The 16,254-nt window shown below is 45.1% G+C and overlaps 1 protein-coding gene across 1 annotated transcript; it reads right to left on the reverse strand.

Moving 5' to 3' along the window:
• Window positions 1-9,438: 9,438 nt before the first annotated feature.
• On the reverse strand, window positions 9,439-10,398 carry LOC142803032 (sulfotransferase ssu-1-like). The gene has a single exon (XM_075888132.1). It carries the CDS (start codon window positions 10,396-10,398, stop codon window positions 9,439-9,441), a length of 960 nt encoding a protein of 319 aa, XP_075744247.1.
• Window positions 10,399-16,254: the final 5,856 nt, after the last annotated feature.

The following is a 16,254-nucleotide window of genomic DNA, read 5'->3' on the forward strand; positions in this document are numbered from 1 at the left end:
TTTTCCTAAGTGACACTGAAGATAATAATCCAACGCGATCTCAGCACATGAAGCCCTGTTTTTTTATGATTTCGTTGTCAAGCCCTACTGATGGGGGAAAATTAAGGTTGCAGTGGCCATAAAGTGAACAATTTGTTTAAATTTTCGCGCCTGTGCGCTAATGTGGCGTCACATATATCGAAGTTATATTTGGACTTAAGATACCGAGTTAATTCACCGAATGAACAAATAGCTTCGGTTCGATTGCATATAACAGGGCAGGCTGCAAGAATGGTGTAATGGTGAATGCTTTGACGTCATTCTATATGCGAGTTCTATTGAATAAATAAACAACAACTCATTGTTAAATCGTGATTGTGAGCAAGTATTTATAATCTGGACGTTTGATTTTAGTCGGCATCAACGCTGGAAACACTGACCACAGTAGTCGCATGAACCACACAACCAACCACAGTTGTCGCATGAACTATGAAATATTTTCCCGTAACTGAAAAATAAATCTCCTCTAAATCAATCATCCCAAAATTTTAAGGGAGCTTATGCAGAAACTAAATAAGGTTTTGCCGGCGGCGACATGATACGATCACAGCATACGACAACCGACAACATATGGCAGCCCGGCTCCTCAAAGCGATGCGAAGAAAAGAGTTATAGCAAAATATACTTATGTGGCTTTAACATTACAGACATTCGGGAAGAAATAGAGGCTTGAAAAACCCTTGAACAAGGGGTTGAACAAGGTTTTCAGTTCCGGCCTGGTCCCACAGATACTGCCTGCATGGTAATCTTTCAATATTTGCACATCGATGAGAAGCACTGTTGAAAAAAATTGCCCGCAGCTTCCCTCGGGGGAACACTGAGGAGGATGCGGAGCATATAATTGGTTAACGGGGTGTTAAAGTGCGACTTACTTGGGTCGATGGCTAAATTGGTTAACGTGGTTGTGAAATGGGGTGTTATATTGCGACTTACTTGGGTCGTTGGCTAAATTGGTTAACGTGGTTGTAGGAGGGGGTGTTAAATGAGTGAACACGTACACACGTATGCGAAAGGGCGGCGCTGGTCGAAGGGACGTCGATCATTGTGTTTGTGGATTCGTTGGAATTCATTTCACCGCGACCTTGGACGTCGACGCGCCGTACAAACCAACCGACGAGCGGCAACTGAGCGAGCGAGCGCCGACCTTGAGTATATATACAGCGCGACGGCGCATGCACTGTCAGCTGTCGAATGTTCGAGAAGGCGGAGAAGCGCAACGGCGCATGCGCGCGCGGCAGCTGCCATTGTTCTCGAAGCGCGACGGCGCATGCGCGCGTGTCAGCTGCCGATGTTCTCGAAGCGTGACGGCGCATGCGCGCTACATTATACAGCTAGCGAATGTTCGTGAAGAGGAGAAGCGCACGCGGTGTGTAGAGGAGGAAGGGTGCACAGATGGTGGAGGAGTGAAGCGCGCGCGGTGTGAAGCGCACAGATGGTGGAAGAAGGAGGAGGGAAGCTTGCAGACGGCGCCGCACTACAAGCCTCGAGTGTTAGATGCTTCGCATCTAAAAAATAAAGGGTCAGTCGGAATAGAGTAAAGTAAAAAGTAGCAATCTGTAGTACGAGACCCAAACCATGAAGGAAGGGAACGCGGTAGAATGAAAAAAGCAAGATTTAACATTTAGGTTGAATTGTTCGAACTCATATGAGGTTTAGCGATATCATTTGCGAAAACAAAAAGTTAGAACGGCGAACTAAGCACCGAAAGGTTGCTGGTGTCATCTCAGACAGTCGCGAAAGCATCGCGTAAACTGTGTCACTTACGAGCTGAAGGTGTCAGAAAAAGTGATAATACTAGGTGAAGCCATGGGCTTGAATCTAGGTCTTGGAAATTGACAGGTGTGAAAATATTCGTACTCTAACGTAAGGGCAAACTAGAAATACATTTAAAATAAAGGTGGTAAAAAATTAGTTGAACAGGGAATGTCGGAGGCGTGAACGACCACTGGCATGCGTTACGGCTATGAACCGATTTTATCTATGACCTGCGTGATACGTAACAAAAACGTGTCATCACGTTTGAAATCCTTATCATCATTGTATTTGCGAACGCCTGTTAAACTGCACAGGCTGTTTTCACATTTGGATTTTATGACCACCTTACTGAAGGACAAAACGCAATGCGAGGAACTAACTGCAACTGACGTTCATTGTCCACTGCACAGCACTGCTTGATATGGCTTCTGAGATCAGTACAAAAACACCTCTTCCCTCGGAGTCCGTGCATGCGTCTTGAGCTATAGCACAGTGCTTAGCACGCTCATCTCTCAGGTGCGCGTGGCTTCAACGGCATGTGCTGAAACCACTATGAATGCCGCTCTAGAGATAACACCTTCCTAGTTTTTTGTGCGGAAGTAATGAAGCTCATATGTGATGAAGAAATTAAGTTTTGAAACCGATAATGCAGTGAACTACAGTGAAGTGGCACATTATCTTAACTTTCTGACACTGCCTTGAAACAGTGGCTGAACTGTCAGAACTTTCTATTGCAATAGCTCTTTTTTATTGGTAATCTGCCTTCGCTAATGATGGCAGGCATCAAGATCCCTTGAAAGTATTGCTTACGAACCGCTTTAGCGTTAGCACCCTTTTTGAATGCGGGCCCAGAACGCCAAAATTTATCCTTAGCAATAACAACAGCAATGCATTCCACGAAACTACAAGGTGACCACTTTAACCTTTCTAGCATCAACTTAGAACAGGAGTAAAATAGTTCAAGAAAAGCATAAAAGAAACAGCCACCTTTAGAAACAATACGAATATACTGAACGCAAATTCTCGCAATAATAGAGCCATGCTTTACGGATGTTCGAAGTCCATGGTTGCAAAGGCTTCTTACCTGTTCTTCGGTTGCCAGAACAAGTTAACTGGCTGTTAGTTGACTTTCAGATTGTTGACCAGAACTGTAATATTGCACATGATGGGGGCGATGGTTTTTTCCGCTTAATTTTCACATTTGGTGTAAGCAATGTCAACCATGGGCCCCCAAGCAGGCCTTGTGATTATTACCTCGCGGACTGATGCGCGAATATTTTTGCCGGTTGAATTTGACAGCACCAGTAGCCATAAATTTTTGCTTTGAAGTACGAAACAAAGGAATGAAGCTGAAGATATCCATCACTTTCGAGAGGCGATTTATCTGGCTGTTCTTTTCTTTATTCGTGGCTTTTCGTTGATAGAAGAACTGATTGTCACATCAAGAGCACGCTGAGTGCCCGCTAAGCGAATAAACTAGGGTACTGTCACAGATGATACAGATTTGAAAATAGCAGCCAATTTTATTTCCTGTGCACAGAACATTGTGCGCTTTGCTATATATTATGAAGGTTTTATTTCACACAGAAAGCTTTTTTTTATTGCCCTCAGGCTGGAGAACTTTACGATAAGCTGCAAATATTTTGCTGTAGCTGTAAGTTATAGTGAATTGACAAAAAAGAAAGTTGGTAACGGACGTCCTACTTATCCAGCTGCCTAACGTTTTTCATATGACAAAAATTCGGAAAGGAGAAAATCTTTCACCAGCATTTTTAGAAAAAAATCACCAAAAATCACAATACCGAGTCTTAGCGAAGCTTTATGTTGGAGTATTGCCAATTGCGTTTGAAGTTCTGGCTATTGCGCAAAAAGTATTTGACATTCTTTACACAATAGCGCGGAAACAGCCCGCGCTCGAGTGCTACAGCACTCTGTGCATTGTAGGCGTCACGAATCATGCGAAACACCGACAGCCCCGTAACTACAAGCGAACAAGGCAAGTCAACCACAGCGTACAGCGGTGAGCACTGTTAGGGTGAACACGGCTCAGCGTGGCAATGCTCTGCGGAGCGCCAGTACAGCCAGTGCGGCCGCGCATAGAATCCGAGTGGCGCAGGCGCACACGAGCGCGCCACTCTTGCTTTACTACAGACAAGCGAGACTGGCGCTTTGCTACTATAGTGAAGTAGATCTATATATACTAGATGAATAGTGTACACTATCTACAGGGAATTAGATCTATATATACTAGATCTATAGCGAACTAGATCTATAGTTATAGTGAACTAGAACTATACTGAACTATAGTGAACTAGCTCTAGTTGACTATATTGCTACTACGGGAGGGCGCGGTCAAGCGTCGTAGCCGGCGACGTAAAGCAGCTCCCGTGTGTGCGTGTGCGCATGCGTCATTACGCTTCGATGCGCGGTCACGCGCTCGCGTGTTCATCCGAACAGCGCTCACCGCTGTTCGTGCCAGCCCTGCATGCGCACGAGCTCCGACTGAGCGAGCGTGAAGCAGCAAGAAAGCGAGGTTAGAGGCCAGCATGGTTGGTGGTAGCAACAGGCTCCGCGTTCGCTCTCTTTCGTCCGCGTTCGCGCTATCGGTTAAGCCAACGACGGCGAAGCCGCCCAAAGAAATAACCATAACCTAAGAGCTGCAGCGCGCTCAAAATTATTTTCGATAAACGGGAAACAAACGTGAATTCTACGTGAAGCAGTCCGCGAATAAGGCTTGTTATGATGGCTTTCGAAAACTAACGCCAAGAATGACAACATGAAATTCCAAACAGTGGCTGGGCAACTGTAACTTGTCGAGGCTGCAACTTGTCGGTTTTCAAATATATTGACTGTGAGCCACGTCTTTGGTTATGAGGCTTCGAGCCAAGCCAAGGGGCCTCGACTTCTTTGCGTAATTTTGATGTTTGGCATATCGTGGGCTTATCAGGCACATTTGCTACAGCTCAGTGTCCAATGTAACGTCGGCAGCGAGTAACCGCTCATACCGTGACGTAATCTTTATTGTCCATCACTAACATTGGCTCCCATTCCATCACAACGTGGTGCCGATATTCCTGCGGGTATAAGCCACGTTAGTGCTTTGCTGCAGGAGTAGACGTACCGTGGCAACCGCTATAAGGGTTTCCATTGGGCGAACAGTATCACTTTTAATTGCGCTCGAAGTGTTCTCGCGAGTTGTGGCGCGTTCCAGTGGTCGGGAAGGGGTGAGGGCGTAGTGTTTCATTGGTCGAGGAGAAGCCCTTTTTCGGCGCCGAGGGCAGCCAAGAGTAGCCCTTGGTGTTCCGTCACCAGTGGCGGAGTAATGAGAGCGCAGAGAAAGTCACTTCTGGTTTTATGCCCGGGCAGGCGGTGACGAAATGGCTGAAGGTAGCAGTGCTGACGTCGGTAAAGTTCAGACACATGACGCTTGGCATCATGCGCGTCCGCTATGAGCTCTGCTTGGCCCCGCCGCGGTGGTCTAGTGGCTAAGGTACTCGGATGCTGACCCGCAGGTCGCGGGTTCAAATCCCGGCTGCGGCGGCTGCATTTCCGATGGAGGCGGAAATGTTGTAGGCCCGTGTGCTCAGATTTGGGTGCACGTTAAAGAACCCCAGGTAGTCTAAATTTCCGGAGCCCTCCACTACGGCGTCTCTCATAATCATATAGTGGTTTTGGGACGTTAAACCCCACATATCAATCAATCAATGAGCTATCATTTCAGAGCAGCGTCACTGTTCTTTTCGGGAGACGGTAGCACACATTGCCACGGCCCCCGTGTTCGGCTCTGGCTGCTCGGTGCCCTTGCTCCTGCTCGCCCTATGGAAAGCGCTATTAGCCAAGGTACAATGCGCGACGTCCTATCGTCACTGTGGGCACGAGCAGTGCTATCAAACCACACTGCGGCGCGCCACTCAATGGTGATGTCTGGAGGGCATGCACTATACCATTTGTAGTGCTTGCCGCTGCTCGAGTTGCGTTTGACGTCGATAGTAAATAGCGCTACGTGCTATTTTTACCTGCTAGGTTTTCACTCAGGAAAACTGCTAGCATCGCTGGGCGCTAGCGGCACCACGACGTTTGGACAGCGTCGCGATACATACAGTCGAATGATACAGTCGACCAAGTCCTATACGTGGTCATATCGCTACATGAACTTACAGATAAACAACTGCGGATCGGCGTTGTTTATCGTCGCTGGAGCAGATGCACAACGAAGAACATGTATACCCTCTCCCACGGATAGAAAAGACATTGGGGTGGCTGTGCAAGGCAAATCATTTCTCGTCAGTGGATTTGAAGACAGGCTGCTGTCAAATCGCCGTCGACGAGAGGGATTGAGAGTGACGGCTTGTTCTAGCGGACATTCGTGCCATTTGGATTCTGCTCAGCACGTAAGCCAATGGGTGGGTTAACTTGAGCAGCTAGAGCGCGCTCTAGACGGCGGAGTGCGCTCCTCTGAACTTAACGGACTTAACGGTTAAAAAGCGACTTCCGGTGCGTAATAACGGAGCACGTTCTCCGCGCTCTGATTTTGAGACGGTGCATGAAAGCGTGCGCATAGTGTGACTTCCAGGAAAACCACAATAACTTGCTTCCGATTTTTCCCCCACTCCTTCCTACTGCCACCAAACGCCACACCGGCGCCGCCGGGCTGTAGGGACCCCAAAGGCAGTCTGCGGAAATCGCGGTTAAGTTAAGCTCCGAAGCACTCCGCTGAAGATGTCGCACCCGAGCCCACTCGGGTGAGCTTTTTGAGAGTTTTTAGCGTGCTAACCTAACGAGCCCAATGCAACGCGCAATAGATGCAGTACTGGTAGTACTGAAGCAGCAGCCTTGCCTCGTCCTACTTGGATGGCGTCACCATTTCTTCAGCAAACTTTGACTAGCAATATTAGGAATAATAAATTTACGCCTATTATTTGACGGCCATTACCTTGAATCATGATTCCATTATCATAAAGCGGACTGGCAACAGGACAACCAAGATGTATGTTGAGGTGAGCACAACTCAATAACTGATTTTATGCAACAGTTGATATAATACTTGCGCATCATGATACGCGTGCGTCGATTATGAATCAGCATCGCAATGCTCAAAAAGGTAAGTGCTTCCAACGCTTTGCTAAGACGACACGGTGATGCACCTGCCCGTCGCTTTGCGTTCTACACCTTATCACCTCCGAGACTGGCGCGCATCTTTCCCCGCGGGCGCACACACCTTCCTTCATTTTCGAACTGTCAGATGGCGCTTGTGTCTAACGTGTCTCGATGTGCTCGTTCGCCTCCGCTACACGCTCGAGGTACTCTAACGCAGCGCCTCCAGAATACCATTGACCAACTGTCTCGCACAGAACATCAAATAAACGTTCTGTTCACTCTCTCCAGACGCAAGACTATCGTCTTTCGACGGCATATGCAGTGTAATATGCTGCTCCGGGGCTAATTGTTTTTCTAATAAGCTTAAACTTGTTGAAAACCGCGCTCCTCAATTTGCAGCCAAGAATTATAAGTTCACCTCTAATATTACTACACTTAAATATCGACTGACATGGTAACTTTTAGGCAGGAGTATAAGAAGATATACCACGGAATATGTCCATCAAGATGTACTGTGGCATTGTCAGAACAGACAAATTGACAATTTGTGGCCTATTTTTTAAATCTGAAAGACGCGACAACTCTTAAAGAAATTTTTGATAATAATTGACAAAGAAATTTAGTCGACAACTCCTTTTTTATTGCGGCATGAACCACCAGAATGTCTTGTCAGAATAAATACATCAATGCTGAACAGGGATGTTTTGCATGTAGAGCGGCGTGCATGGCCTCAGTACCAGTATTTTAAACAAGGACTGACGCAGAACATTTTTGTGAGCTCATATTTCAGCGAGCCACGAAGTGAGACATACTATTAGTGACGGTAAATCGCCAATGGGAAAATGTGCTAACGAAGGAGAAGTTTTGTGGTTGATAGGTCTATGTTTATGTTAGAATCAATTTGCCTTTCTCTTGTTTGCTCTTTTAGCATGAAGCTGTGTACTTTCTCTCTTAGATTAAAGCTTAGGATGTGGGAGCTCTTCAATTTACTAAATAAATAAATAAATAAATAAATAAATAAATAAATAAATAAATAAATAAATGAATAAATATTAATGGTAAGCATAAGTCACGAAAACTTGTGAAACTCACTCCATAAGCGTACTGCGCAAAAAAAAAACTTGTGAAACTCACTGCCTAAGTGTACTGCGCAAAAAAAAAAACTTGTGGAGCTCACTGCATGAGTGTACTGCACAAAAAAAAAACGGACGGAAACACGAAGTAAAGAAAATAAAACAGACATACGCTTGTCTGACCTTTTTATCTACTTCGTGTTTCTGCCAGTTTTTTTTTTGCGCAGTACACTTATGGATCAGTACCAACTTGCCCAACTAGTCTTTCTTCTGGAACACCTTCAGCTTTGGACTAACTCGTACTCACAACCACGAAAATTTTCTTCACGATTTCCGACCATATCACTAACAAGCATTCCATGCAAAATTCTCGAACATGTAATTTTTTCCCATCTGGTCAAATTTCTTGAATCTAACTCTTTCTTCTCACCCACGCAACATGGTTTTCGAAAGAAGTTCTCGTGGAGACCCAATTGCTTTCATTAACCCTCAAGCTACACTTAATTTTAGATCGCCGTTCATCCGCTGATTGTATTTTCTTCGACTTCTCCAAGGCTTTTGACAAAGTGTCTCACAAACTACTCCTTTACAAACTAAGCAAGTTAAACCTAGATCCTAAGTTGTTTGCATGGATTGAGTATTTTCTTTCTAATCGCCGCAACTTCTTTTCTGCACCTACCTCTTTAAAAACACTTTTGTATAAATCATTGGTTCGTTCTAAACTCGAATATGCATCATACATTTGGGACCCGAGCCATGACTATCTGGTAACATCACTTGAGCTTGTGCAGAACAACGCAGCACGTTTCATTCTCGGTAATTTCACCCGTGCGGCAAGTGTCACGTCCATGAAAAACTTGCTTCAATTACCCACTCTAACTTCGCGCCGCAAACACTCTCGCCTCTGTCTCTTTCACAAAATTTACTACAATAATTCGCCCCTATTCAGTGAGTTAATTACTCCTCCTTCATATATTTCTTCTCGTATGGATCACCGACACAAAGTAGGAACAATATCATGCAACACCAATGCCTTCTTTCAGTCATTTATTCCTCGGACGTCACAAGATTGGAACCGCCTTCCCGGACTGACCGCCGCAATCGAAGACAACCATCAGTTTCGTGCAGCACTAGCTAACATTGTATGATTAGGGCCCATGTATGTTTGTACTTATCTGCTTACTACTTTTGTTGCTGCTTTTTAGTTTTTTGTATAACCTTGTAACCCACTCCCCTCTGAAATGCCTGTAGGCCTTGAGGGTACAAATAAATAAATAAATAAATAAATAAATAAATAAACATTATTCGCTTGGATTCAACCTAATTATCACTCATCCTGATACACTCAGACTCATGACACGATGTGATTCTGAATAAGTCCGAGTGAGTCGATTCATGAGTGTGTTCGCCGAGCTGCGCCTATAAGAGTGTACTAGAGCTACAAAGTATTACAAACGTGAACGAGTAGACTTATTTATTCAGTATCCTGAATCAGTTTAATAGCATCGGCACGGATGTCCTTCCAGAGGTCCACGACGGAAGACTTTTTCTCCACTTCGAGAATACGGTTCTCCATCTTCCGCAGCAAGTCGGGTGTGAAGTAATCCTTCCAGCTTCCTACTTTACCGCTTCTTACGAACGCGTACTTGTCCCTGTCTGGAGTGTGAGCTTCGCCGCTGGGGATCTTCCTTCTGGAGAGCATGTCATTCCACTGCGGGTTGTCTTTGCTGGTCAAGTCAAGGACTACTACTTTGCGCATGTTGTCAGCCTGCGATCTCTCTAGGAGCTTCTGGAGCAGTGACTCGTCATCCTCCAGGGCACGGCCGTACTTCTCACCCAAGAAATATGCCAACTTCAACGCCACCTCACGGGTATTCTTTTTGAGTTCCTCGTAGGTACAGAAGAGCACGTTCGGTTCTTTTCTAAGAGCGTAGTCAGCTGCTACGTGTTCAAAATAGTCTCCGTAGCCGAAGTTGCCGCTTACGAAGGTGTCGGCGAAGTCTTCGAACGTGCCATCTCGGAAACGGTACATGTACAGCGTGCTCGCCATGTGGTAGAAGGACACGCAGAGGTCCCACGGATTGCGAGCCATGTAGACGTACTTTCCTTCCGTGGTCATCGTGCGCTTGTCCAATGCGAAGTGCGTGACGAACGTCCTCAAAGGCAGATGCGAGGTGAAGTCCTTGATGTTCATGTACTCGATGAAGCGCCATTCCTTGCAGAAATCTTGGTACTTTGTCATCGGTTCTCCTTCTCTGAGGATTAAGTGCGTGATGTACATAAGCCAGTTCGTTCCACTCTTCGGGAACGTCGACTGGACGAGGTCTCCCTCTTTGGCCCTGAAGTCGAGGGTCTCGCTTAGCTTGTCTAGAGTGATACCGGGGCACCTCGCAACTCCATCTATCACTTGGTAGTTTGGACGTTTCCTCTGCATCGTCTTCTGCAAGCCGTGGAACAAAGAGATGAAAAAAATATAAATGGACGTTCCCCCTCTTGTGACTGTATCAGTTATTTTTTCGTAGGATTCTTTTCTAAAGCGACAACGAAGTCTATTAAAATAACTTTTATTCGCAATACTTATTTTTTATAGAAGCCTGGACTGATAAATGAAAGTTTTCTTTAGAATAATAAATTGCAGCGCAAACAGACACGGATGCCACAAGGAGATAATAACGACTGCTGTATACAAAGGTGAGCTTGTCTCTGTGTTTTGTCCCAACTCTTGTGTTTTAAATGCGAATGCATTTTTTAGACGGGGCCTGTCGGCGTCTGTCGGTGTCCGCGTGCCGGCAGGTGTTATTTCTCCGCTATCATCTCCCTCTTGCATAGCAACAGCAGCGGTAGCCCACACCTATCCTGGTCTCTCGCGTCCCGAGCAGGGGGTGCGGATGGAGTAGCGGAGAGCGAGTGGAGAGGAGCGTGCTCGGGATTGTGAGGGCGCTCGCATCGCGGGAGCTTGGCGGAGATCTCACGTGTGTGGAGAGAGAGTTGAAGAGGGTAGGTGCAGTGCTTCGCCGCTCCTTCTCTTGTAGTTCACTCTCACTCTCCGTCTCGCGCCCCACTATCTCGTTTGCTCGGTCGTACGTATATGTAAATGGAGTGAAGCACACGTCTCACTATCGACCGTTCACTGTGTGATGAATGTCTAAATAAACGATTACGATACAAATGCTCGTCTCGTCAGTGACTTGTGCCATTAAAAATACTACGCCGTGTACTTCCCGCGCAAGAAATGCATTCGCATTTTCTACCGATTCCCTTCGAGGAAGTGGGGGCGATTTTTTTTTTCCTTTTGCTCTTCAGTATTTTTTCAATGACATATCAAAGGGGCCTTTTGTAGTCTATCTGAAATGGATTTATTATTTTATAAAGTTATGAACGCCAGAGTGGGTATTGGTTCCACTTCGCGCCTTACGCCCAGCGCTCATACTGCAGCATGGTGTCATAGTTGTTCGTAGGAAGACCCATGGGGAAAGGGAATGGAAGAAAAGAAGAATCATCCGAAGGCGTTATAAACCACAGTATAAGGCGAACAAGGAGGAGACAGAGTCGGTGGCAAAACGGGTTGGAACAGTCTGAAGCGAAGATTGCTAATGTCGCATGGCTGCATTGTCGGCTTCCGGAGCCGAACGCGAGAAGTACGTCAAGCCCATGTCGCTCAGCGGCCCATGGTGTACTCGGATGTACTCGGCCTCAAGGGGTTTCATCCGTGACTCTTCCAGGTTACATACTTGGTGCACGGACCTCAATCCCGGTCTTAAACCACAAATGAAGGGCATAAACTCCTGTGCGGTGCTCTCTGTTGGGAACGAGCTGGTGCGACACCTCGAGTGAAGTTTGAGAGCAGCCACGGTTCTTGCGTGGCCAAGAAGCCTACCGTATGTACCTTCAGGCCCCGAGTGGCCGGTGGGCACGTTATTTCGGAGGCTGACCTCGTCAGCATCACCGCCTCATGAGACGTCAGCCTACCAAGATATGGTCACTGTGAACACCGCTGGTGACTCCTTATAAATGTTAGAGCAGGACAGTAGAATACAGTCTTTATGTTGCAACTTATGACAGATTCTCGGTGGGTTATTATTTCTTCGTTTTCCTTTTCATTTCTGCTTAAAGTCTCTTGCTTTTCTTGTTTGTTTTTATACGCGCTTCGTCATTTCTTTTCTCTGAGGCTTGGTCTGCAACGCCCCGGTTAGCTATTGCGACAAGTTCAGCGTGATGCCGCCACTTAGCTTTGTCTACTGCGTCTTTCCTTCTTTTCTAAGCAAAGTACAGCTTAATGAAAGAAGGAGTGGCTTTCTTTAAGTTTTGTGGAAACGTAACTTGCCAGTACAGCTTAAGTTTTTTTATCTCATCTATGTCATTTTTACGGTCAGGCTACGGAAAATTTGACCTTTAAGAGGGCCCATTATTTATAAATGGTCAACGTATGCTGGAAATTAATCAATACAGACAAAATAGAGCTGGCAGAGCTTTCGAAGTTGATTAATAGACGTAAGGTATGCGATGTAAGAAGGGATAACATGGAGAAAATTGAACATGCTCTGAAAAAGGGAGGAAGGGTCAAAGCAGTGAAGAGGAAACTTGGGATAGGCAAAAGTCGGATGTATGCACTAAGGGACAAAGAAGGCAAAATAACTACCAATATGGATAGGACAGTTAAAATAGCGCAGGAGTTTTACAGAGATCTGTACAATAGCCGAGACAACCACGACCTTATACTATAAGAACTAGCAGTAACCCAGATGACACCCCACCAGTAATGATAGAAGTCAGAAAAACTTTGTAGAGCATGCAAAGAGGCAAAGCTGCTGGTGAGGATCAGGTAACATCAGATCTGCTGAAAGATGGCGGGCAGATTGTGATAGAAAAACTAGCCACCCTGTTTACGAGGTGTCTCCTGACGGGAAGAGTACCAGAGTCTTGGAAGAACGCTAACATCATCTTAATACATAAGAAAGGAGATGACAAGGACTTGAAGAATTACAGGCCGATCAGCTTGCTCTCTGTAGTATATAAACTATTTACAAAGGTAATTGCTAACAGAATAAAGAAAACATTAGAATTCAATCAACCAAAGGAACAAGCAGGATTTCGAACAGGCTACTCAACAATTGACCACATTCATACTATCAATCAGGTAAGAGAGAAATGCTCAGAGTATAACCAACCACTATACATAGCCTTCATAGATTACGAGAAGGCGTTTGATTCAGTAGAAATAACAGCCGTCATGCAGACACTGCGGAATCAGGGCGTAGATGAAGTATATATAAACATTCTGGAAGAAATCTACAGGGGATCAACTGCTACCATAGTGCTTCATAAAGAAGGCAACAGAATACCATTCAAGAAGGGTGTAAGGCAGGGGGACACAATCTCCCCAATGCTATTTACCGCGTGCTTACAGGAGGTTTTCAGAAGCCTAGAGTGGGAACAGTTAGGGATAAGAGTTAATGGAGAATACCTTAGTAACCTGCGCTTTGCTGATGACATTGCATTGCTGAGTAACTCAGGGGACGAATTGGAACTCATGATTACGAAGTTAGACAAGGAAAGCAGAAAGGTGAGTCTTAAAATTAATCTGCAGAAAACGAAAGTAATGTACAACAACCTCGGAAAGGAGCAGCGCTTCGAGATAGGTAATAGTGCACTTGAAGTTGTAAACGACTATGTCTACTTAGGGCATGTAATAACCGCAGAGCCGAACCACGAGATTGAAGTAACTAGAAGAATAAGAATGGGGTGGAGCACATTCGGCAAGCACTCTCAAATTATGACAGGTAGATTGCCACTATCCCTCAAGAGGAAGGTTTATAACAGCTGTATCTTGCCGTTACTTAGCTACGGAGCAGAAACCTGGAGACTTACAAAGAGGGTTCAGCTTAAAGTGAGGACGACGCAGCGAGCAATGGAAAGAAAAATGGTAGGTGTAACCTTAAGAGACAAGAAGAGAGCAGAGTGGATTAGGGGACAAACGGGAGTTAAGGATATCATAGTTGAAATAAAGAAGAGGAAATGGACATGGGCCGGGCATGTAGCGCGTAGACAGGATAATCGCTGGTCATTAAGGGTAACTAACTGGATTCCCAGCGAAGGGAAGCGGTTTAGGGGGAGACAGAAGGTTAGGTGGGCAGATGAGATTAAGAAGTTTGCGGGTATAAATTGGCTGCAAGAAGCACAGGACCGGGTTAACTGGCGGAACATGGGAGAGGCCTTTGTCCTGCAGTGGACATAGTCAGGCTGATGATGATGACATAGAAAAAAAGGTAAATATTTCCATTCAAATTTTGGGGCGTAGAAAAAGCATGATATTAAGCTTCATTCAAATCGTGCTTCAAGGGCACGACATCGTTCGCAAAGGGTTTCCGTTGCTTCAGGGTGTTCTTGCAGCCTCCATTACCTTTCCCGTCCTCTCGTTGTACGTGGTTGGGCTCTTAGGCACGCCACCATCGCTTTGCAGTCATTTCTTGAACTAATTGTTGCCTAAGTGTCTCGTAATGAATTACACCCTTGGTGGAGAGAGCTTAAATATGTTATCGAATCATTCTTCGGGCTCGCTTTATCGGCTCAATGCATGTGTACGAAATCGCCAGAAATATGGGGAGCTTGAACACTGCCTTTAAGAGTTAAACGAGATAGCAATATCCCGCCTTTCTACAGCGTGCTTCAGCCACTTAGTGCATACCTCTTAATGTTTGATGTTACTCAAGAAGTTTAAATTTTGGATTACTACATTGTGATCAATAAAGTTGAAAGTGGCTTGCATCAGTGATGCTATCGCATATGGCTGCTTTCTCTGTATTGGGTAGCATGATTTACACCACGAGCAATGATGCCGGTAAAATGTTTTCGAACGTGTTATGAATTCACTACGTGGTCTTTAGGAAACAGGTGACGTGTGCCCCTTTTGTGATGGGTAGCTAGCTTTAAACCAAGAAGTCGTTATGATAACACATGCTCAGACGCCCGATGGCAATGTACGCTTGTATCACACAATATTACTGGATATTACATATCGTATTCTGAATACTGAACAAATGACTTTGCATTGTAAAACATGCGCGTGTTTTTAAAGCATGAAATACATTTTCGTTGAATTCGAGGCAGATAAGTTATTTTTACTGTATTTGCAAGCATATGCGTGGCTGCAAGCAGGTGCGTGACACCTGCTTATCACGCAAGCGTCCTGGTTCCAATTCTCACATGAGCTAGGAAGCATTTTTTATTTTTCTGGTTTCAATATTTTCAATTTTTCGCATATTTTTGCTCACAACTAAGGATGCCTGCGCCGACGTTGACGCCAGAATTTGTTCGAAAAGAGCTCTTTAACGCTCTCGCCTTAATGCACCTTCAGGGTCCCTCTATACTGCCAACTCATGTCTTATGACCGCTAGATACTCAGAGTTGATTTGACAAGCAAGTACATGAAAGTATTTGCAGAGAAAAGTAATCATAAGATTCTACTGAGTCAAAGGCAAAGATCACGCCAAATCTTCATACCACTTGAAATGTCACTGAATCGAATATGCACTGCCTATTATTTAAAAAAAGTCCGATTAGCGAGTATTTCTTCAATTTGAGCGAAGAATGGCATTTTCAGTTTGATAATAGCCGCATACATTATTATCATATGATTTTATTAACTAAAGAACAAAAAAACCCGCGTTAAATTAAGCTTGGGGCATCACCCAAGTTGTTCTGGCGTCACAAGAGCGGCTGAGTGGGTGCGTTGGTTTCACATACTTTGAAAAGTAAGGCGCGACCACAAAAACGGAGCACCAATGGCGAGAGAAGAAAGGGAGCAGATATGACACTTCGTGTATACAAATTGTAACATTTTCTAGTAATTATAAAAATTGGTAGCCAATCCAGTGAATGCTGAGGATGGAGTGAAGCTAAGTTGTAGTCCATAATATCAAATTTGAAGTGGTCAACTAGTTCAAAGGACGCATTGACAGACCAATAGACGGATGGACAGATACATGGACGGAACGATGCCCGGATGGACGCACATATGTACGGACGGATGAATGAACAGACTTACGCACGCACGAACAGATGCACGAGGGGAGACAACGGACATTGTGCGAGAAACCTAAGGAGCTTCGCTCCTAGAAATTCAGATAGAATACCCACTATTAGTAATTGCACTAGTTAGATCTCTTGCATGCTGCAACGAAGTTGCCTATCACAATTATAACCCAGCCCGGCCACTTGTGCTTAACTTGCAAGCTAGAAAAAACAAAGGGCTGACGTTGATGTAGACAAGATACAATCACCAGTCATATGT

The sequence above is a fragment of the Rhipicephalus microplus genome, chromosome 3 (assembly GCF_043290135.1).
Source record: "Rhipicephalus microplus isolate Deutch F79 chromosome 3, USDA_Rmic, whole genome shotgun sequence".
NCBI classification, from domain to species: domain Eukaryota; kingdom Metazoa; phylum Arthropoda; class Arachnida; order Ixodida; family Ixodidae; genus Rhipicephalus; species Rhipicephalus microplus.